At 42.5% G+C, this 21,466-nt stretch overlaps 1 protein-coding gene across 3 annotated transcripts in view; it reads left to right on the forward strand.

Moving 5' to 3' along the window:
• BAZ1B (bromodomain adjacent to zinc finger domain 1B) overlaps window positions 1-21,466 on the forward strand; it is a 58,220-nt gene that overhangs the window by 32,468 nt on the left and 4,286 nt on the right. For 2 of the 3 annotated variants that reach the window (XM_074189429.1, XM_074189430.1), the window contains exons 7-16: window positions 6,331-6,438; window positions 7,908-9,612; window positions 11,416-11,554; window positions 11,979-12,112; window positions 14,209-14,314; window positions 14,950-15,048; window positions 15,909-16,086; window positions 17,251-17,433; window positions 20,322-20,469; window positions 21,252-21,399. In XM_074189429.1, coding sequence (XP_074045530.1) covers window positions 6,331-6,438; window positions 7,908-9,612; window positions 11,416-11,554; window positions 11,979-12,112; window positions 14,209-14,314; window positions 14,950-15,048; window positions 15,909-16,086; window positions 17,251-17,433; window positions 20,322-20,469; window positions 21,252-21,399 — 2,948 coding nt within the window. The remainder of the gene's footprint in view (window positions 1-6,330; window positions 6,439-7,907; window positions 9,613-11,415; window positions 11,555-11,978; window positions 12,113-14,208; window positions 14,315-14,949; window positions 15,049-15,908; window positions 16,087-17,250; window positions 17,434-20,321; window positions 20,470-21,251; window positions 21,400-21,466) is intronic. The other variant, XM_074189431.1, reaches the window with a different exon arrangement.

Raw genomic sequence — 21,466 nt, forward strand, 5'->3', positions numbered from 1 at the left:
AGTGGTTCACTTTCCTAAAATTTGTTCAGGGGAGAACAGAGCTCTTATTTTTTCCTTAAGCTTCTCAGGAGGATGGAGGTGATTGTTGCTTCTACTGAATAATTCTTTGGTATACTGCCTTGAAAGGTGACCTAATCTAATAGATTTGAGAACTTGGGTTCTTAACCAGGAAGAAACAGAATCAAGTCCTACCTCAGCTCACTTTATTTATTTGTTTGTTTCTGTAACCTTGTCTATGCTATTTCACTGCTAGATGACTTAGTTTCAGGTCTAATGAGATCTTGGGTAAAGCATTTTTCTAACTTATTTGTTTTGATATTTTTACTTTTCCCCCACATATATTTTCCTTGTTTAACTTTTCCTCTCTCAGTAAACCATCCTTCTAACAGGTTTTGATTTTTAGTTTTCTTATGAGAGATCTGGAGCATTCTTTCCTGGTTGTTAATAGTTTTTGCGATTCTTTTTGAGAATAATATCCTTTTACTGTTTATCCAATTGAAAATGGGTTTTGTTCTTATTTCTATTAGCTGTTTATATATCTTTTAGTTTTTGCAAGGCAATGGGATTAATTGGCTTGCCCAAGGTCACACAGCTAGGTAATTATTAAGTGTCTGAGACCGGATTTGAACCCAGGTACTCCTGACTCCAAGGCCAGTGCTCTATCCACTGCACCACCTAGCTGCCCCTGCTGTCTATATATCTTACACAAAAAGTGTCCAAGAAATTTAGTACAAGGAATTTCTTCTTTCTTCTTGCCTCAGGCACAAACTCTTTTCCTTTTTTAGCCTAGTTGTATTAATTTTGGTTTTGTGAAAATTTTAATACTTCCTGCAAACAAAATGAATTGTTTTGTCTTTTGTAATTTCCTCTATTCCTTGTTTGGTTAAGAATTCTCTTGCTCATGGCTGCAGGGGAATATGTTTTCTTTTTTGTTTGTTTTTTAGGTTTTTGCAAGGCAAACAGGGGTAAGTGGCTTGCCCAAGGCCACACAGCTAGGTAATTATTAAGTGTCTGAGGCCGGATTTGAACCCAGGTACTCCTGACTCCAAGGCTGGTGCTTTATCCACTACGCCACCTAGCTGCCCCAAAGATCAGTTTTCTTACAGAAAATGAAAGCAGCGCTGAAATTGTCATTGTGCCTTCTCATCCTCATTTGGCATCTCCGTTTCATTCATATGTTTCTAGTTGGTTATGTGTCACATAATTTCCACCAATGCTGGAAAAACTGGAAAGTAAACTGGCAGAAATTAAGTTAGATCAGTATCTTACACCATATTCCACAATGTTTACCACTGTTACATGATCTGAATATCAAAGATAATGCAATCTTATAAAAAGTAGAAGAAAAGCTCTTTGTTCATTTAAAAGTTTGTATTAGTGCTAGATATCATGGTCTGAACTGATCTGAACCTTGAAGGAAATAATTCTTTAAAGAATTATTCCGGGGAGGTGGGGCAGCACATTCAAAGGCATGGATGGAGTACATAATAGTATATAGTCCAGCACAGTAAAATATTTGGCAGACTCAAAATAGACTGATTATTTTGGCACATGGTTGTGGCTGAAGTTTCTTAGGGTAAGTAACTGAGGGGGAAAGTCATTGTCAAGAATAGCTTTTCATTCTTGAGCCAGTGAAGATTTTTGCTTAAAGGAGAAGTGCTATAAGTTTGATTTAAGAATAGTGTTATAGGATGGACCAAAAAGTAGGTCAAAAGATTAGAGCTAGGGAGAATTCTCAGAGAAGCCTGTCACATAATTATTCAGTCTTGAAGTAGTGAATGTTTAGACTAGGTTACTGAGAATGGAAAGGAGAGGCATTAAAACACTTGTTGAATTTGCAGAACTTAATGAAAAAAAGAACTGGGTTTTGAACTTGGATTACTCAGGGAGTCATGGTGCCATTAGTAGCAGGGAACTTTGGAGGTAGGGGAGTGGATGTTTCTTAAATGCTGTGTTCCTATAGGTTCACAATTCCAGAGGACTATTCCCCCATTTTTCCAGGTTGCTTCCTAATAGGTGACAAGCTTTGTCTCATCCACTCATTTTGTACTTGACTGTGAATTTTTAAAAATTCCTTCTGTGCTTATACCAACTGATATAGAATTTCCTTCTGAGTAGGCATCATGTTCTTAAAAATTGGAAGGATGGTTTTTCTTTGATTGTTTGCTTTTCTCTTTACTTTAATGATTCAAAACACTTCCCCCCAAATTGTTGGTAGCTTGCTTTACTTTTCTTGAACTATTTGTTCATATCCTTTGTTTTTATGTCTTGGTTTTGTTTTCTATTTAAATTTTATTTTTGTTTCATCCTCTCTTATTTTACTTTGTCCACTTACCCATTACAAAAGCAACAAATTTGAATGGGATACCCATTATACAGACACAGTAAAATATTTCTGAATTAGCCATGTATTTCCCCCTAACCCTCCCCACCCCCGGAAAAAAAAATGTGCTCCACTTTGCCTTTAGAGTTCATTAGCTTTTTATATCTGGAGATCTATAGCATGTTATATCCTGAGTCTTGTTGAGTCAGTGCTAGATCATTGTGTTGATCAGTCACTAAGTCTTTCACCCCTGATCAATACAATGTACAACTATGTGTAATGGTCCTTTGGTGCTTCTCACTCTGTTTTAGTTTATCTTAAGTCTTGGGATGTTTTTCCCAGAACCATCCATCCCCCTTGGCATTTCTCTCGGCAAACATATAACATAAATGGCAATCGGTTCTTTTCCTGAGGCTGATAAAAGCAAGAATATTTTTATTTTCTAGAGACATAGTGAATATATAATATATGATAACTGGTTGTATAAAACACAAAGCCCACCAGAAAAACCACATTTGAGGGCCAAGATGAAAATAGACTCTTTCATACTCCATCATGAACTTTTGTTTTATTTGGTTTAGGTTTTTGCAAGGCAAGTGGAGTTAAGTGGCTTGCCCAAGGTCACACAGCTAGGTAATTAAGTGTCTGAGGTCGGATTTGAATTCAGGTACTCCTGACTCCATGTCTGGTGTTCTATCTGCTGCGCCACCTAGCCGCCTCCTCAGACTTTTAAAAGAAAATATCCAGATTTCACACTGGTGGTTTGTTGCTCAAATCTATCTAGCTAACTGACTTGAAATATATGTCAGTCTAGGCAGGAATTTCTCAGTCACACCTCTGTGATTTGCTTTTTTACATTAAGGATTTCTTGGGTTGAGCAGCTGTCTAGTTTGAATTTTTTTTCCCCCTCAGAATGAAGTACTCTTGAAAACCTTGATTACAAATATTTAATCATGAATATTTGTATTTGTTGAAATGCAATTTGTAAGAATTTGTAGAAGGTATTTGAAGAAAATCTTAAGTAGAAAACTTCTAGATTGTACTTGGCATTCATGGGTTTTGACTACTGATTCCTCCTTTAATACACCTCCAAATAAGAGGCAGATAGAAATTATTGACTATTTTTGGTATAATTAGGGAATTCATAAAATTTTAACTGTAAGAGAGACATAAGATCTAGTCTCACATATTAAAAATCCTAGACTTTGCCTGCCAAATGATTGATTATTCCATCTAATTTGAACCTCATAGGACATCTGGTTTCTTACTTAGTTGATAGCCGAGTTTTAGGAATGTCCTCTGCCCTAAAACTAGAAGGGATATAGAAAACTTAGGGCCAATTTAGATTAAAGCTAAATTCTATACTTTTACTTTTTAATAATGATAAATAATGTTTTGTCATAGGTTGTAAATTTAAATCTTGTGTTCTGATGTTAGTTGTGTGGGGGACAAGATATAAAATCGGGATATTGTTTATTCTTTGGTTCACAAACCTCTTATAAGGTGTATATATATATGCCTTTGGAAAGTAAAGGAAAAATATGATTTAGAGGTGAATTAAATAGTGAGAGTAAACTTACAGCTTTTTTAAAAAGGAGAAAAATCTTTTGACAAGTGAAGCAACACGGTGTGTTGTAGCTCAAGAATGGTATACATTAAGCAGATTGAAGAAGACAAAGCTCTTTGCCCTATCTGTAGAACTTAAAAGTGCTTCCAGAGAGCTGGGCTGGCCTATTCAGATTATGCATCAGAAAATCAGTTATATTTGGCTCACTTGTTCCTAATTCCTGAATCTCCTGTTCTCTACCACCATGGATGATAATGTCCAGTTGATTTAATTCCCAGGATTGATTTTGTAGGGAGCACTTCCATAACTGAGTCCATGTACTCTGACTTTCAGTCATGTCAAGAATCAAAGAGAGAGGGCTGATCACTGGAAAAACTCAAATTCTCCTAGAAAACCAACAGATCTCTCAGCTGTCTGTCCATGGACCCCAGATGGAAAATCTTGTCTTCTGCCATGTTCTAAGGAAAATGCAAAATGAATGTGGGATGTGATTATAGAAGATGATTAAACAAATAAGACAGGTTCAAGGCCACAGTTTTCAGCTTAAAGTCCAAGGTACATGCTTCACCAAATAAGGGATAAAAGTAAAAAGACAGAAAAGTTGGAAATGCAAAAAGAAGGAAGTAGCAGAAAGTACTTTTTCTCAAAAATAAATAAGTACTAAAGAGGTTTGAGGAGAAGCACATTATTTCTCATTAGATAAGTTGTCAGAGGATTTGATTATGTAAACAGTTCTCTGACAAAGCACAAAGACTGTTAGTGACCATGTGAAAGAAGGTTCCAGACTTGTATTTAAAGTATAGTCTTAATAGCAGAAGGGAGCAAGTACCTACAGTATGTCAGAGTGTGCTAAGTGTTTAACAAACATTATCTCATTTGAACTGAACAACCTAGGAAAGAAGAGACAGTGGAGGAAACTGAGGCAGACATGTTAGGTGACTTGCCTTCACTGGTCACATGGCCAATATGTGTCCAAGTTTTTGTGACACCATCCCTTCATTTCTTAAAGTACAATAATTTTTTATTAGATTCATGTATCATAATTTGTTTAACCAGTCCCCAAATGATGGATAGTCCTTTAGCTTCCAGGTCTTAGCTACCATAAAAGTGTTGCTACAAATCTGAGTAGAAAGGGCTAGGATTTCTTCCAGTGAATATCTTCCCATTTTTATAGGCTTTGGCCTTTTGCCAATTGGGGAATAGTGCTTGTTTTTATAAATTTGAATTGGTTTCTTCTTTCTTTGAAATGAATTTAATCAGAATTTAAACTTGCTGCCAAAAAAAATCATCTGTTTCTCTCCTAATTTAGCTGTATTGATCCTGCATATGAAAAGCCTTTAAAATTTTACATAATCAAACTGTCCATTTAACTTCTGTTCCCCATAGAATTAGGATTATTCAAGTAGATTTAGTGATGTTCAGTTAAGTTTTGATATTATGTTGATTCTGATCCATGAGATGTTTTTTTTTTTAATTTATTTAACCTAAAAAGGGGAGGGGTGAGTAGGTGGCACAGTGGATAGAGCACTGGCCCTGGAGTCAGGAGTACCCGAGTTCAAATCTGACCTCAGACACTTGATAATTACCTAGCTGTATGGCCTTGGGCAAGCCACTTAACCCCATTGCCTTGCAAAAAAACTAAAAAAAAATTTATTTAAGGCAGTGGGGTTAAGTGACTTACCCAAGGGCACACAGCTAAGTATTAAGTATGTGTCTGAATATGGATTTGACCACAGGTCCTCCTGACTCCAGCGCTGATGCTCTTTTCTGTGCCATCTAGCTGGCCTGATGTTACTTTTTTATGGTTGTATAAAGTCTTTTTATCAGATAAACTGAAAGCATAATTTTAAAAATGTCATTCTTAGATTTCTTCAGTGTTCATGTATGTCAAACATATTAGTGTACTCAATCTCTAGAGCATGACATATTTAAAAGTCTGCATCTCTTACACTAGAATAGAAATATTTCAGGAACATAAAGATTGCAATTTTAATCTAAGGTGCAAAATGAATCATCCAGCAGAACAAAGATAAGAATCTAGGTCCCAGGGCACATCTAATTGGCTGGAGTCAGAAGGACCTGAGTTCAAATCCAGCCATAGACACACACACTTAATACTTACCTAATTAACTGTGTGACCTTGGGCAAGTCACTTAATCCCATTGTCTTGCAAAAAGAAAAAAGAAAAGAATCTAGATTCCCTTCCTCCTGGTGAAGGTCCCTGGGCTACTCCAGTAAGTAGTACTGGGATCCTTTTCCATTTTGGAGTTTAGTTTGGGCTTTGTATATAGGGAGGGCTGCAAAAGTTTGATTATCTTTAGTATCTAGTTAATACCCCTGAGATAATTTTGAGGTCTCAAGTTACTAATAAGAAAATATGCCATGGAATTTTAAGAGTTTGAAAGGTAAAGGTTATTTACTCTTCACCCCTTTTCTGCAGATAAAGAGACTGAGAACCAGGGGAAGGAGCCTGCCTTTCCCACAATCACGGAGCCAAGGGCAGCCCTCATACCTTCTGGTTTTGCCCCAACCCAGCAGCTCCTCTCAAGTATGTGTACTGATGGAAGAGGGCATCATCCTAGAAGAGCCAGCATTTACAGGGCACTCTAAAGTTTTCAGAGCACCTTAGAAGGGCCTAGAGTCAAGACTTGACTGTCTAGGGAGGTGCCTTGGGCGGTTCATTTACCCTGTTTGCCTTGGTTTCCCTGTCTTTACAATAGGGTTAGCAGCATGTTGTTTGAGGATCAAATGAGAAAATGTTTATAAAGTGCTTTGAAAACTATAATTGATTGCTGGTTTGGTTGAAAAAAGGAGAAAGTGGATAGGGGAGGCACCTAAAAACATCCAAAAGGAACTTGGAGGAAGGGGGAAGGCAACAGGGTCAACACTCAGAAAAAGAGTGTGGATTTCCTTTGGCTTTTAAAGTAGAGGCTTTGAGACCCTTGAATTCAGGGCTTCTCACCCTGGAGTCTACAGGGACCTAAGAATTCAGAGGAGAGGGGCGGCTAGGTGGTATAGTGGATAAAGCACCGGCCCTGGAGTCAGGAGTACCTGGGTTCAAATCCGGTCTCAGACACTGTGTGGCCTTGGGCAAGCCACTTAACCCCATTTGCCTTGCAAAAACTTTTTTTTAAAAAAAAAGAAAAGAATATAACAAAATGGACTAGGTTGAGTTGTGTCATTTTGGGGTTTTCTTGGTGTTCTTTTCCTCCAAGCCAGAAGCATAGGCAAATATAAATGCAGTTTCAGAATTTAGCATCTTAAAAAAAAATAATTAAAGAAGGAAAAATTTAAATCAGCTCTCTGGGATGGCTCATTTTCCAACTTAGAAAGCTTTGAGATCCACATCTCCTTATTGATTGACTCTTTCCTCAAAGATGTGTTCTTTGTCTTTCTTTGAAGTCTAGATAGTATTAGATGCTACAAAATTCCCCCTCCCCCCTTTGCCCTTCTATTAATTTCACTGATAACTATTTGGCAGGTGGGTGTTTACTTTTTCTAGCGGCTCTTGGCGTGCCAGGCATGTGTTTCAACTATTGGCAATTATTGATGATAGCTACTTGAATCTTAGTCTATATTAGCTATTGTGATTCAGCCCTGACGTGTGTGAAGAGGATTGGGTATGAGAAAGAAGCGTGTGAACTGCTTGGACCCTAAGAACAAGGAAAGACCTTCACTGCTTTTCTCAGGGCCCAACAGCATGTCTTACATGTTTGTGGACAGTTGCAACTGCCTTGAAAGCTTGGGAACCATCGGAGTCTCTCGTAACTGCCTCTGGTAGAGGTTGTACGAAGCCCATGCAAAGGGTCTAACTAGTGGGCAGCCTTGATTCACTGTGAGCTCAGTGAGCCTGGAGAAACAGTTGGGACTTTGGCATTGGGGTTTTTCCTTTATTAGGGGTTTGCTTCTCTGAAGTGAAATGATTTGACCACACCTGTAGAGTTAATGAACAGGAAACATTGGCTCATCATCATTGCTTTTCTTTGAATTAATTTCGTTTCTCTTCTTTCCTTCCAGTACATGACTCTCAATCCTTCTACAAAGAGGAAAAACATTGCATCTCCTGATAGGAAGCCCTCTAAAAAGCTGAAGACTGAGAGCTCTTCAGTGAACCAGGTGCTGAACCCCACATTGTGGTGCCACGTTCACCTGAAGAAATCCTTGAATGGCTCCCCCCTAAAAGTGAAAAACTCAAAGAATTCCAAGTCCCCTGAGGAACAACTGGAGGAGATGATGAAGATGATGTCTCCTGGCAAATTAAGTACTACATTTCACATTCCCAAAAAGGGCCCCATCTCGAAAAAGTTAGGGAAGAGTGGGGACAAACCCTTGAAAACCAAGGGTAGGAGCAAAGGCATTTTAAATGGACAGAAATCTCCAGGAAAATCTAAATCTCCCAAAAAGGGCTTGAAGGCACCCAAAACCAAGATGAAGCAGATGACTTTGTTGGACATGGCCAAGGGTACCCAGAAAATGACTCGAACCCCTCGGAGCTCTGGGGGTGCACCCAGGTCTTCCAATAAGCCCCACAAACATCTCCCTCCTGCTGCCCTCCACCTTATTGCCTATTACAAAGAGAACAAAGACAGGGAGGACAAGAAGAGCGCTCTGTCCTGTGTCATCTCCAAAACTGCCCGTTTGCTTTCTAATGAAGATCGAGCCCGTCTTCCCGAAGAACTCCGTGTCTTGGTTCAAAAGCGTTATGAGCTTCTGGAGCATAAGAAGAAATGGGCCTCGATGTCTGAGGAGCAACGCAAGGAGTACTTGAAAAAGAAACGGGAGGAATTGAAGGAGAAGCTGAAAGAGAAAGCCAAGGAGCGGAAAGAGAAAGAAATGTTGGAAAGGCTGGAGAAGCAGAGGCGCTATGAGGACCAAGAGCTGACGGGCAAGAGCCTGCCCTCTTTCCGGCTGGTGGATACCCCTGAAGGGCTTCCCAACACCCTCTTTGGGGATGTGGCAATGGTTGTTGAATTCTTGAGCTGTTACTCTGGGCTCCTTCTGCCCGATGCCCAGTACCCCATCACTGCGGTGTCCCTCATGGAGGCCCTGAGCGCTGACAAGGGAGGCTTCTTATACCTGAACAGAGTGCTGGTCATCCTCCTGCAAACCCTACTACAAGATGAGATTGCAGAGGATTATGGGGAGCTGGGAATGAAGCTCTCAGAGATTCCCTTGACGCTGCACTCTGTTTCTGAGCTCGTTCGTCTCTGTTTGCGCAAAACAGACGTGCCAGAGGAGAGTGAGGGCTCGGATACGGTTGATGAAAACAAAGAGACAGCCCCCTTTGAGGACAATGAGGTCCAGGATGAATTTCTAGAAAAGCTTGAGACCTCCGAGTTTTTTGAGCTGACATCAGAAGAAAAGCTGCAGATCCTAGCTGCCCTCTGCCATCGAATCCTCATGACCTACTCGGTGCAGGACCACATGGAGGCTAAGCAACAGATGTCTGCAGAGTTATGGAAGGAGCGCCTCGCTGTCCTGAAGGAGGAGAACGACAAGAGACGCGCTGAGAAACAGAAGCGGAAAGAGATGGAAGCCAAAAACAAAGAGATCGGGAAGGAAGAAAATGGGTTGGCCAAAACTGACAAAAAAAAAGAGGTGGTCAAAATAGATCCCCCAGTGGAAGTAGAGGCGGAGGACATGATCAGTGCTGTGAAGAGCAGGCGGCTACTGGCCATCCAGGCCAAGAAGGAGCGCGAGATCCAGGAGCGTCAGCTAAGAGGTAAATGCTTGAATCCCTTGTACCCAGGTCTTCTGGGGTTGTGCTCACAGTGAGGCACCATGGCCTCCTCTTCTGGTGTAGTGAAACATTGAATTGGCAACCAAGCAGAAGAGGTGGGATTAAGTGATGGTTTCAAAACCACCAGGGTCCTACCTTGATGAAAAGAAGAATTTTTACATAGTGCAGGTAATTTCAAGGCCCCTAAATGAAATAGCCTAATTCTACTGAGGCAGAGGAGAATTCCTATCATGTTGTCAAAAACATGTCTTGATTTACTTCTTTGAAACTCTCTCTTATTCAAGTGCCCGATCTTTGAATTGAAAGAACAATTTCCATTTCAGTTCTTCCAAGTAAGAAGTTGGGGGTAGCTGGTGTATGTAATACCACCTAGAAAGACTTTACGTTACACAAGATATACCGAAAATACTTAATTTCTTTGAAAAATTAATGATCCTTTTGCAACAGATGGAGACCTTTCACCAGCAAGGAAGTTTTTACTTTGCCAGTCACTTTAGGTATTTCGTTTTTTTCCTGTAGCTGTTGTTTCCCCTCCCACTTTTCTTTTTTTGTTCTTTCAAGGAAGTCAGAATTCTCTGCTTTGAGAAATCTTGGTGTCCATAGAATAGAGGGTTCATTAATTTAGCATCCTGATTTACCTGCAGAAACAAGGAGGGAATGAACTTATAAGTATTTTGTTAAAATGCTCATCTGAAAATTTTCAAATAATCAAATTGGGGAAAATCTAAGACACAGAACTGATCTGGACCTTGGGGCATATGGAAGGTCATACCAAACCAGAATTAGAAACCAGGCTGCCTGGTACAAAACAGGAAATTGTAGTTAGTCCTTTTTTCCCCTGACCCATTGGTGAGGTCACTTTTAAGAGGTGGGTGTTGAGACATTCTTTAGCTTTCCACCCATCTTGGCTTTGCTCAAATGATGCCAAATGTATACTTTAGTTTTACTTCAGGACACTCACTGCATTGGTCTTGGTGTGGGATTTGTTTTGTTTTTAACAGAAGATAGATTATTTTAAGTCATTCTTTGGAATCTACTCAATTTGTCAGATCCTTACTAAGATGTGATTTTGAATCAGAGTAAAATGTATACCACCAGTATACTGTATTTTCAGATTTTTAAAGTTAAAAGTTTAAAGCTTACAGAAAAGATTTAAAACTAATAGGTGTTTGTTTTCTTTTTGGACATGAGTAGGTTGGGTTCTTAATTTACTGGTATTAATAGATTTTTTCTTCAGGCAATACAAACTAGATAAACTAATCCAATGACAGTTGTAATTTTCAGATTGCTAGAATGAATCATTTATTATTTTAATTTCCAGAATAGCTGTTTATCTTGTGCTTGCCTTGCCCTACTTCCAAAAGCTGAACCAGCTTGCCAAAGACATTTCAACCTATATTAATTTTCATGCCCATGGCCAATTGAACAGTTTGCTTCTGATGGGGAAACCCCCCCCCCTTCAAGTTTTCACAGAATTCACAGAATTGAGAAGACAATTTAATTTGACATGGTGGTTTTTCAGCCTTATCTTTTGAGAGCTTCCTGCTGCTCCTATAGGCAGAAGAGCCTTAGTTTTGATGTATTTGGGATGTTCTTTTAGGAATGGTCCTTAATGGGATTAAATTTTTGGAGAGAAGGGAATTCAGAAAGATTTATTCCTGAAAGTTTATGAAAAATTATTTTCATTCCATACATTACTCCACTTTTTACTACATACTAGGATTAATTTCCATACAAAAATATCTTGGGGAAAAACCTGAATAACCTCTTTTTATTTCTTAATAGTAAAATTAGAGCGAGAAGCTGAAGAGGAGAGAATCCGGAAACACAAAGCGGCTGCTGAGAAGACTTTCCAGGAGGGCATTGCCAAGGCCAAGCTGGTCATGCGCAGGACTCCCATTGGCACAGATCGGAACCACAATCGGTAGGCTGGTGTGGTAGCCTTCTTGGTGGTTAGGATTATTGAAATGGATATTGTTTCTTTTTTGAGCTAAGTTTGCTAGGGTGGAAATGTAGGGCCTTGATTCTTTTACCTTGATTTAGAAATGAGAGTCTTTGTGAAAAATTCTGATGACTTCAAAGCAATTTTTGCTAATTTTGAAAGTAGCCAAAACCCTTAGAAGGTCTTGGAGGAATGGATAGGATAAATTGAAGTTTCGGAGTTCCTCTGGTACTCCCTTAGGTGTGCTCTTTTGAGCCTTTCTCTGCAGGTCTGAGCAAAGAGGACGTGCTTTACCACTGAGGGAGGGGATGAATGGAACTAAAAATCTGGTGCTTTCGCAAACTTCTTCATACCACTTATTAATGTTTCCTCTATTTCTTAATTTTATTGTATGCTTGATTTTCAGGTACTGGCTCTTTTCAGATGAAGTTCCTGGGTTATTCATTGAGAAGGGATGGGTACACGATAGCATAGATTACCGATTCACTCCACCTCGAAAAGAACGGACAGATTGTTCTGATGAGGATTGCAATCCCCGAAGTAAGTGTGCACCTTACATTCTTTGGGTTAAGTTAGGTAAAAGTTGGTGGTTCTTGTCCTTCATTCTCTTAAGGTGAAAATGACACCACTCTGTATGAGACAAGTGACAGTGTCTGACTCTGACTGATCAGATCTCTGTGAGTTTGGAATGCTCTACCACAGGTCAGATACAAATAATCCTTTGAACACCTGGGGTGGATGTATTTCCTTTGAGCTGCTTCAATTCTGCCTCATTCACAGAACGTAGCCCCCTCACTGACGAGGGCATGCCATGCTGGCAGTCCTGTGCCAAGTCTGGCATGCTACACAGTTCTAAAGTTCTTTTTCTTTTTTTTTTAAATTTTTTTTAAGACAGCAGGTTTAAGTGACTTGCCCAAGGTCACATAGCTAGATAATTATTAAATATCTGAGGTCAGATTTGAATTCAGGTCCTCCTGATTCCGTTGCTCTATCCTTTGTGCCACCTAGCTGCCTCCAGTTCTAAAGTTCTTAAGAGACCTTCAGGGTGTCCCAGTATTGCTTCTTCTGACCCCCTCTGAGTGCTTGTCTTGTGGAAGTTCTCCATAAACTAATGTTTCTGATCAGAAATAACAGGATCCCTCCTAACGTAACTGTTGCTATATTTGTAACCTTTCCCTCTTTCCCTCCTTTGTTTAAATCCAGCTCTCTGGTGAGTGTTTTCAGATCCATTGGAAGACTTTTGGCAGCTGATCCTTTTGTTAGACCTTTTTTATTTGTCACAAGTGGTTCTCTGACACTTTGCCATTTGATTCTGATGATTCAGGCTAGATAAGACAGCAGCATGTTATCTTCATAGGTGATTGTAGATTCAGGGTTCATGTGGTTACCCTGTCACTGTCTTTCTTTCTCTCCTCCCTTCAGATGATGTAACTAAATCAGATTTAGGAGCTAATTTGTCACCAGTTTTGTCACTAGAACTAGTCCTAGAACCTGCTCCTCTGATTCCTAGGGCAGTGCAGCCTCTTGTTATCTGTGTGACGTGGGCAGATCGTGTAAACTCATCAAGCCCCTTGTCTCTAAAAATGCTGAGTTGTCTAGATGTTTCCAGTTTGAAATACGTCATGTTACTTGGGGGGTGCTTTGTGGACAAAATGTATTTCTTTTAAGTATTACGGGAAGTCCCAGAAGATGACAAGCTACATTTTCTGAGAAGTGTCGAGACCAAATCATTAGGCATAGGAACTTGAGTAGGCCAGGAAAGGATGTTTGAAGATCGAGAAATGGCCCAAATTGTTCAACTATCAGAAAGGAAAAGTGAGCTGCTTTGGGACCAGAATTCTTTTTTTTTGGCAAGGCAGTGGGGTTAAGTGGCTTTCCCAAGGCCACACAGCTAGGTAATTATTAAGTGTCTGAGGCTAGATTTGAACTCAGGTACTCCTGACTCCAGGGCTGGTGCTGTATCCACTGCGCCACCTAGCCACCCCAGAATTCTTTAAAGATTTAACCCTGGCCTCTTTACTAGAAATGTTCACTTTGGTTGATTCTAAACATTTTTATTCTCTCTTGATAATCTGAACGTTATAATAGTGAAAAAGTAGAAGCTTGTATGAGGGCTTATTTTTCTGTTATATAGTCCAAATCAAATCTCATCCTTCTACTCTCTCACCTCAGTCCCTGAATCAGAAGCCTAGAAATTCTCATTCTCAAGAGTTACGAATTAGCAGCACAATTTCTTTCCTTTTCCCTTTTTTTTCCTTTGCAAACGAGTGACCAGCTCCTATGTTTCAGGGATAATTACCTACAGACGTCCTCAGCCCCAGCCCCCTTCTTGCCCTTGGCCACATGTGCCAAGTAGATTCCAATTCTACATTGGTGCAAATAGAAGTGTTCTATCATCTCTCTGGCTACTGGACTTCATTCACTTACATTGAGGGCCTCCTTCTGAGCCAAGCACTTTCCATGGCAGGCAGACAGTACAAGGACTATGATCCCTGATGAGCAGATGAGGAAATGCTAAGAAGTGATCTGGACACAGAAATAAGTCTTCAATATTAGAGCGTCTGATTATAGTATAGAAAAGAAGGGTGTCAGGACAGTTGGCCTTATTTGAGCTAACCTGTTTATGTTTTTCTTAGGTAAAAAAGCAAGCTTAGGGAAGCATTCCAGCGTGACTCCCCATCCTGGGTGCACAGCAGAAGGCTCTGTGGAGAGCACTGTGCCCAAGCAAGGACAGAATTTGTGGTATGTGATGGTTTGGGTTGGACACCACTCCTTTCCTCATTTCCTTTCTTAATGAAAAATGAAGTAATTGATGGCAGTGGCATCTGAACTTTTCTGGGAGCTGTAATTTCTGGATAGCTTGAGAAGCAGTAGGCTCTGGTGAGAAAGGAATGCTCATCTAGTCTTGAGGTTCAGTTAGTTCATCATATCCAAACACTGATAAAAACAACAGTGGTTTTGTTTTAAAAAAAAAGCAACCCAGAAGTCAGATTGGGGATGAGGGTTTTCCATTGTTATTCTCCTAACTTACTTGCTTTTTTTCAGGGCCAACATAAGCATATTTGCAAATATCTTTTTTTTTTTAGTTTTTTTTGCAAGGCAAATGGGGGCTAAGTGGCTTGCCCAAGACCACACAGCTAGGTAATTATTAAGTGTCTGAGACCGGATTTGAACCCAGGTACTCCTGACTCCAAAGCCGGTGCTTTATCCACCACGCCACCTAGCTGCCTCCATTGTTATTCTTAAAGAATCAGAAATACAGGGATGGAGTCTTTTGAAACCCTTGGTTTGGGCAACAGTTCAGTGCCTGGTCCTGGGTTTGTGGTTTCTTGTCCCTTTCCGTTTTTTCCCAGGATTCAGATTTTTCTGTCCTGCAGGTTTTTATGTGATAGCCAAAAGGAATTGGACGAATTGTTGAACTGCCTCCACCCTCAGGGAATAAGGGAAAGCCAGCTGAAGGAGAGACTGCAGAAGAGGTAAATATGACAAATGAGCCTCCCTTTGCTGGGGCCTTTGTCCTTAGATACAAACACTGTGGGAGGAGATCTTCCCAGCCTCTAACCTAGCTCCTTGGCATTCATCGGACAGAGCTGCTCTTAAGAATGTCTTCTGTTTGTATCACTGTGTGTTAAGTTTGTATTCAGAACCACTCATTTGACATTGAAGGTTGGACTTGGCCCCCTTTTACCTATCAAGGTGTCTGGCAGAGAGCCTTTGTTCAGAATTGCCATAGGAAGTTTTGGTCTGCCAACCCTTTGTTGTTAAGCTCTAGTCTCATTTGACCACGGTAACTCATTTCTCAGGTATCTGCTTGGAATCAAGAAACATAAGGCTTTTTTTTTTGCTAATGATGACTTTCCATCCATATACATCTGTGTCTGTGTATCTTCTTCTCCGCGCCCCCCCCCCCTCCCTTTCTGGATGCATGTTTATTTTCATGGTTTAAACTAAGGTTTGAGCCAGAGTCCAATGAAGCTTCTGGTGTATCCTTCACCTTGGGCCACATTTCAAGTCCTTCAACAGGACTAATCTGTGCTTGCTGCCAGCTGATTAAATACGTGACTTTGCTGATTGGAGATTGTATTAAAATACAGCTGGATACATAGCAGAGAATTTCTCCTTCCTTGATACAGATAGATCCAGGTATAGCAAGAATGGACAGAGATAAGGCAGCATGGAGTCTTACCAGAAAGGGTTTCTGGTGACTTTACTTGTGAAAGTGTTTGCCCAGACACACATGACTATTTACTTCAACACTAGCATAGGTTTGTGGCAGGTGACATTTGCTGTTCTAAACTTCACATATTTTGACTTTTTTTTTCCCCCATTTTTCCAGATACCAAGACATCACTCATTCTATCCATCTAGCCCGCAAACAGAACCTGGGTCTGAAATCCTGTGACGGCAATCAGGAGCTCCTCAACTTCCTTCGCAGTGACCTCATTGAGGTGGCGACTCGATTGCAGAAAGGTGGCCTTGGTTACATCGAGGAGACATCAGAGTTTGAAGCCAGGGTAAGAGCATGCAGAAAATGATTCCTTCTCGGAATTTCTTTGAAAATTTTGGCTTGGAATTGCCATTTTTTTCTTTCACCTTTTTCAGAGGTGACACCGAGAGTCTTTATGATCCATGTATGTAGATGTGCAAGGAAAGATCAATGTGGGAGCAGTTCTTTGTTACGAATATCCCCAAATGTTCGTGGATCTCCTCTCCTAGCTGGTGTTTGAAAGGCTTGACATTTATGTCTGCTCATCAAGCTTTCTTAGCCAGTTGTATCTTTTTTTTGTACATTCTGCCTGCCTGCCATTACCATTTTATAGTTGAATCAGGGTATCCTATGTTTGTCTGCTCTTTTCCTGTAGATGGCCATTGGGGGAAATTGTGCAGGAATAAGCATGATTCAGCTTCACTGAACTGGTCTGAAGGAGGAAATCCTGGTCATTTGTCCACTTGCAAATGAAAATTCAGCAGGTGTACTCAAACAGACCAGTTTGAAGTTTGGGGCACTTTTCCTTCTGTCAGGATCTAACTTGTTACAAGGTGGGCAGCTAGGTTGCCCTAACAGCTAGGCACAGTTGATAGAGCCACCAGTCCTGGTACTAGGAGGACTGGAGTTCCAATCCAGCTTCAGACATTTGACTCTTACTAGCTATGTGACTTTGGGCAAGTCTTTTAATCTGATCACCTCTCACCCAGACCATCTCCAAGTGATCCTGATTCATATCTGGTCAATGGATCTGGAAGCTCCTGAAGAGAAAGTGAGGCTGTGATGTATGTAGCACAGCCCCCCTCATTCAGATCCTATTCAGGTGCTTGTCTTGGCACAACCTCCCTGATGTTGGGGTCTTCTTCAACCACAAAGGACAAACATCAAGTGGGAGTTGTCTGTACCTGTTGGATCTGCTGAGATTCCTCTTTATGGGAAGGTCCTGTTTTAGAAGTATTGCATCATTTAAGAATTTGCTTTATTTAAATCCTTTTGACTTTTTTGCTTTGTGGGTAAATTTTGGGAAATGGAACCTGGTCTCAGATAGTTCTTGGGTTCCCGGTGTAGGAGGCTCAACTTTCCATCTGAGCTTATAGAACATCTATGTTTGGCTAAAACTGAACTTGTCCTGGTTGAGAATAATGTTGACTTCTTTCTCCTATTCATCCTGGTTTTCTGGGGTTCTCAACAGGTGTTCTCTCTGGAGAGTCTAAAGGATTTTGGGGAGTGTGTGATTTCACTTCAGGCCAGTGTCATCAAGAAATTTCTTCAAGGTTTCATGGCTCCAAAACAAAAGAGAAGGAAACACCAAGAAGACTCAGTAGCAAAGACTGAAGAAGTAGATGAAGAAAAGAAAATGGCAGAAGAAGCGAAGGTATCAGCCCTTGGGGAGCTATTTCCTTGACTGATTAGGAATGACCTTTTGCCCTTGTCCAGTGTCCCCTGGACGCTCTGTGGCCTTAAGTGCTTTGTGCTTTCTTGCTTCATCTCTACCATCATTCCCTCAGGGGTCTTCTTTCCTGCTACCTTCTTGCTTCTCCCCCTTCTAGCACCAGCTGTCCAAGGTGGGGGGGGGTTGTTGTTTGAAAGCTGTCTTGGTGATACCAAGCAGGGGACTTCATTGTCAATTCAAGTTTACTTAAAATTCCATTTATGTCAAAGGAGGCATGGAGTTCATGCAGTTAGAATGGGAGCTCTCCTCTCTCCACCCTAGATTATTTCCATTTCCCATTTATGTCACTAGGAGGCACAGGAGGAGGCGCCACTGAATCTTGAAAATTTTCCGAGCCTCCTTCAGGAGGGTTCAGGGAGAACAAGGGCCCGGAGGAGGGTTAGGGTTAGGGTTAGGGTTACATTGGGAAAAGGCTGGATTGAGATGTTTTCAAGATGGAAGCAGCAGGTCAGGCTGGCTCATTGAGAGCAAGAGAGCACCATCAGTTGAGAGGGAGCTTTTGGGTGTGAAGAGAAAGGGTCCAAGTGGGAAATCCAAGTAAGAGCTCTGTAGCAGGCAAGGTGAAATAGAGCCCAACATCTTGGTGATGTGGATGGGGCAAGTTGGTAGGAGAGCTCTGCCGGGGGAAATGGTGATTGAACCCCATGGAAGTGAGTGAAGTCAAAGATCTTATCCATCACAGAGCTACCTGTCATCTGTGGCAAATGCAGCAGGGCAGGGGAAGAAATGGGCAGGTCCAAGTTACATTGAGCAGTTTGTTTAGTACTTTAGTAACAGCTAGTATGCCAGGCTCCATGTGGGAGAGGAGCTGTTGGGGGAGGGGGACTTGGGGATTGTCAGATTGAACTGATGGCCCTTCCTCTTTATAGATGAAGTCAACCTTTGGCTTCCTTTGCATTGTGGCAAAGACTACCCTTTAAAGACTAGGACCATTTGGGCCTCAGTTTTCTGGGCTATGTGATGGAAGTCATCTTTACACTCCCCCCCCCCCCCCCCCCCCCCCCGCTGGGAGGACTGTTTCTAAATGTAGTTTAATGACAGTTCTCTTCGTCTGGTGATTTGACCCTCATCGAGTGAGGGCACTTTTCCTCCAGCTAGTATGGATGTTTTGGATCCTCTTTTAGGTGAACCTCAACAACTGTCAGGGCTGTCCGATGGCATTCCTACCGATGCAGAGTTCACAGGATTGTTTTTCCTAATTCTGCTTGATACATAAGAGATTGAGTCCACCCTCCTGGCCCTGTGCTTGCTCTTCTGGCCTCTGAGCTCTCCTGAGCCAGCCTCTTTGTTTCTTGTCTGTGTTGGCAGAGCAGCCACTGGAGAATTCTCTGCTCCCTAAGACTTGGTGCCCATGTTTGGCCACAGGAGATGAGGTGGTTTTTCCCTCCTAGGCTTTACCCATTGGAACCAAGATACACAGTACAAGACTAGGGAGACAGCTTTCTTGGAAAACTAGAAACATCACAAAGCGCATCCAGTTGGGGTCTGCATTCCTTACAGCTTTCCACCAAAGTAACTTGGGCATCTCTTTTTTTCCCTCCCTGTTGACGCCTCCTTGGTAATTGATGACTTTTTGCAAAAACCATGTTTTCTAAATCCTTGAATGTTTTCCTGGGCAACAGCCAGGGCCTGTGGCTCCTCATAGGGTGCAGGGGTGGGACATGCCTGGATGGTCCAGCCCAGTCTGGGCCTTGGGGTAAGCTCCCTCTCTGCTCCTGGGTCTCTCAGCCTAACTCTTTCCATTCTTCACATTCTCTGGGGGAAGAACCCTGGGTTACTTCATGAGGGGCTTGTTCAGAAGGGGCCGAACTGCAAGAGGGATTGTGAGCGATGGTTTCTAGACTTGGGCTGCTTCTCTTGTTTGGTTGAAAATGTGGTTCTAGGGGCTGGACCAGAGGTTTTATATCATTGTCTGATTCCCTTAGATGGATCTCTTGAGGACAGTGGGGTCAAACAAAAGAGTGGAGCGGCCCCATCTTCCCTGGCTATAGCTGGACTCTGAAAGGCCAGGTCCAGGCCTGGCCTCTTCCCCTGCTGATGCCGCCTGTCCTTGATGAGCCCAAGCTTTGACCGGTGCCCATGCAGTTACCTACTCTGTCCGCTGGAGGGCACTGCTGGCCATGCAGAGTCACCCCAGGCCTGGGTCTCTAGGAAATAGGCTTTGGGTGTGCCCATGGGGGTGGGGGGGGGGTGTCACCCTGAACTAAAGAGGTGGTGGCCCTTGAGAGCCAGCCCCACGGAGCCTGGCCAGCTCGTGTCTGCCGCTCTGTGGGTCCATCTGGGCCTCTACTTCAGTGGTTGATAGGTAAGCACATGTGCTTATGTCCCCCGCCCCACCCCCATGGCTAGCGGCATGCAGGGCAACTGAGTGCTCCCTGCTCCACCCCAGTCACTGACAGCTCTATTTTAAGATCCGTGGCCCAGACCGAGAGCAGGACCCCTTAAAATAGCCTTGCCTTGGCCCAGGCTTATTCAGGGACGTCCAGCTTCAATGCTGGGGATCTGCCTTTGACTTTTCAATATGTCTGTGTTCTCCTTGTTCTGCTTGCTTTGCTCTGAATCAGTTCCTGCAGATCTCCTCCCTTCCCCTGACCCCCAGACCCTCTCCAGACCTTGGCAGCTGGTGGAGGAAGCAGAAAGAATTGTGCAGGGGCCCATGGGGCCCTTAATGAAAGGGCCTCTGAGGCTTAAAGTTTTGAGGGGCAAAAGCCAAGGTGAAGCAGGTCCTGCCCAAGTATACTCCTGGTAATTGGGAGGCATGGAGGGGCTCTTCAGGGCCCAGTCCTCAGGCCTCTCTGCCTTATTCATAGGTTGCTTCAGCCTTGGAGAAATGGAAGATAGCGATCCGAGAGGCCCAGACCTTCTCTCGAATGCACGTGCTTCTTGGGATGCTTGATGCCTGTATCAAATGGGACATGTCTGCAGAGAATGCCAGATGCAAAGTCTGTCGAAAGAAAGGTGTGACAGCGTGACACAAGCCACTATGGCCTCACGGTGACCTTGTAGTAACTTAGCAGGAGTCAGATGCTGAGAGGCACTCTCACTCTTTCTCTCTCTCTCTCTCTCTCTCTCTTTACAAATGAGGATCTGAGACACAGAACTTGGCCAGCCTGACATTGGCCATCCCCTCACACCAGCTTGAGATTGAACCCCAGGTCCTGTGGGCATCTGGCAGGGAAATGAAGCTATAGAATTTGTTGAGAAAAATCCAGGGATAAAGCTCAATGGCTTCAGTCAAACTCTTTGAGTTGTTGTCATCCCTGCCTGACTGGATCCAGTGTCTGTTCCCTGGGTCCCTGAGCTGCCTCTGGGACTGGTTCAGGCCACTCTTAAGAACAATTGAGCCTCTTGACACTTTTCATTGCCCCTTTGATGCAATGGGAAGGTTAGGACGTGTGGTTCTAGCAGGGATTCTTATGAAGGTGAAAAAGTGAAACTAATAATCAGTTGACTTGCCCTTCAGTGTGCAGGCAAGTTCAGGTTCTTGTAGCTCTAACTCCATGAAGTTGTGAATCACAAAAATAGGAAGGATTTGCCATCTCATGGAGTTGGCCAAGCCCTGCTTTGCCTTGCCTTGCCCTGCCCCTTCCCACCTGGTCAGCCAGTAGAATGTTCTGCCCTCCCAGGAGTCTCCACTAGGGCTCCATTGGAGCCTCTCCTGGAGACTGAATGTCCATTACTGTGCCACCAGACAACATAACAGGGGTGGTGTGTTTGTTTTTTGGGTCGGGGTTTTGCAGGTGAAGATGACAAGCTGATCTTGTGTGATGAGTGCAATAAAGCCTTCCACCTGTTTTGTCTGAGGCCAGCACTGTATGAGATTCCAGAGGGAGAGTGGCAGTGCCCAGCCTGCCAACCTGCTACTTCCCGACGAAGCTGTAGGGGCAGGTGAGTGAGCTGAGTACAGCGCCCTGACCTGCAAATAGATCCTGGCTCCAGAAACTTTTCATTTTGC

Source organism: Macrotis lagotis, chromosome 5 (assembly GCF_037893015.1).
Source record: "Macrotis lagotis isolate mMagLag1 chromosome 5, bilby.v1.9.chrom.fasta, whole genome shotgun sequence".
Classification (NCBI taxonomy): domain Eukaryota; kingdom Metazoa; phylum Chordata; class Mammalia; order Peramelemorphia; family Peramelidae; genus Macrotis; species Macrotis lagotis.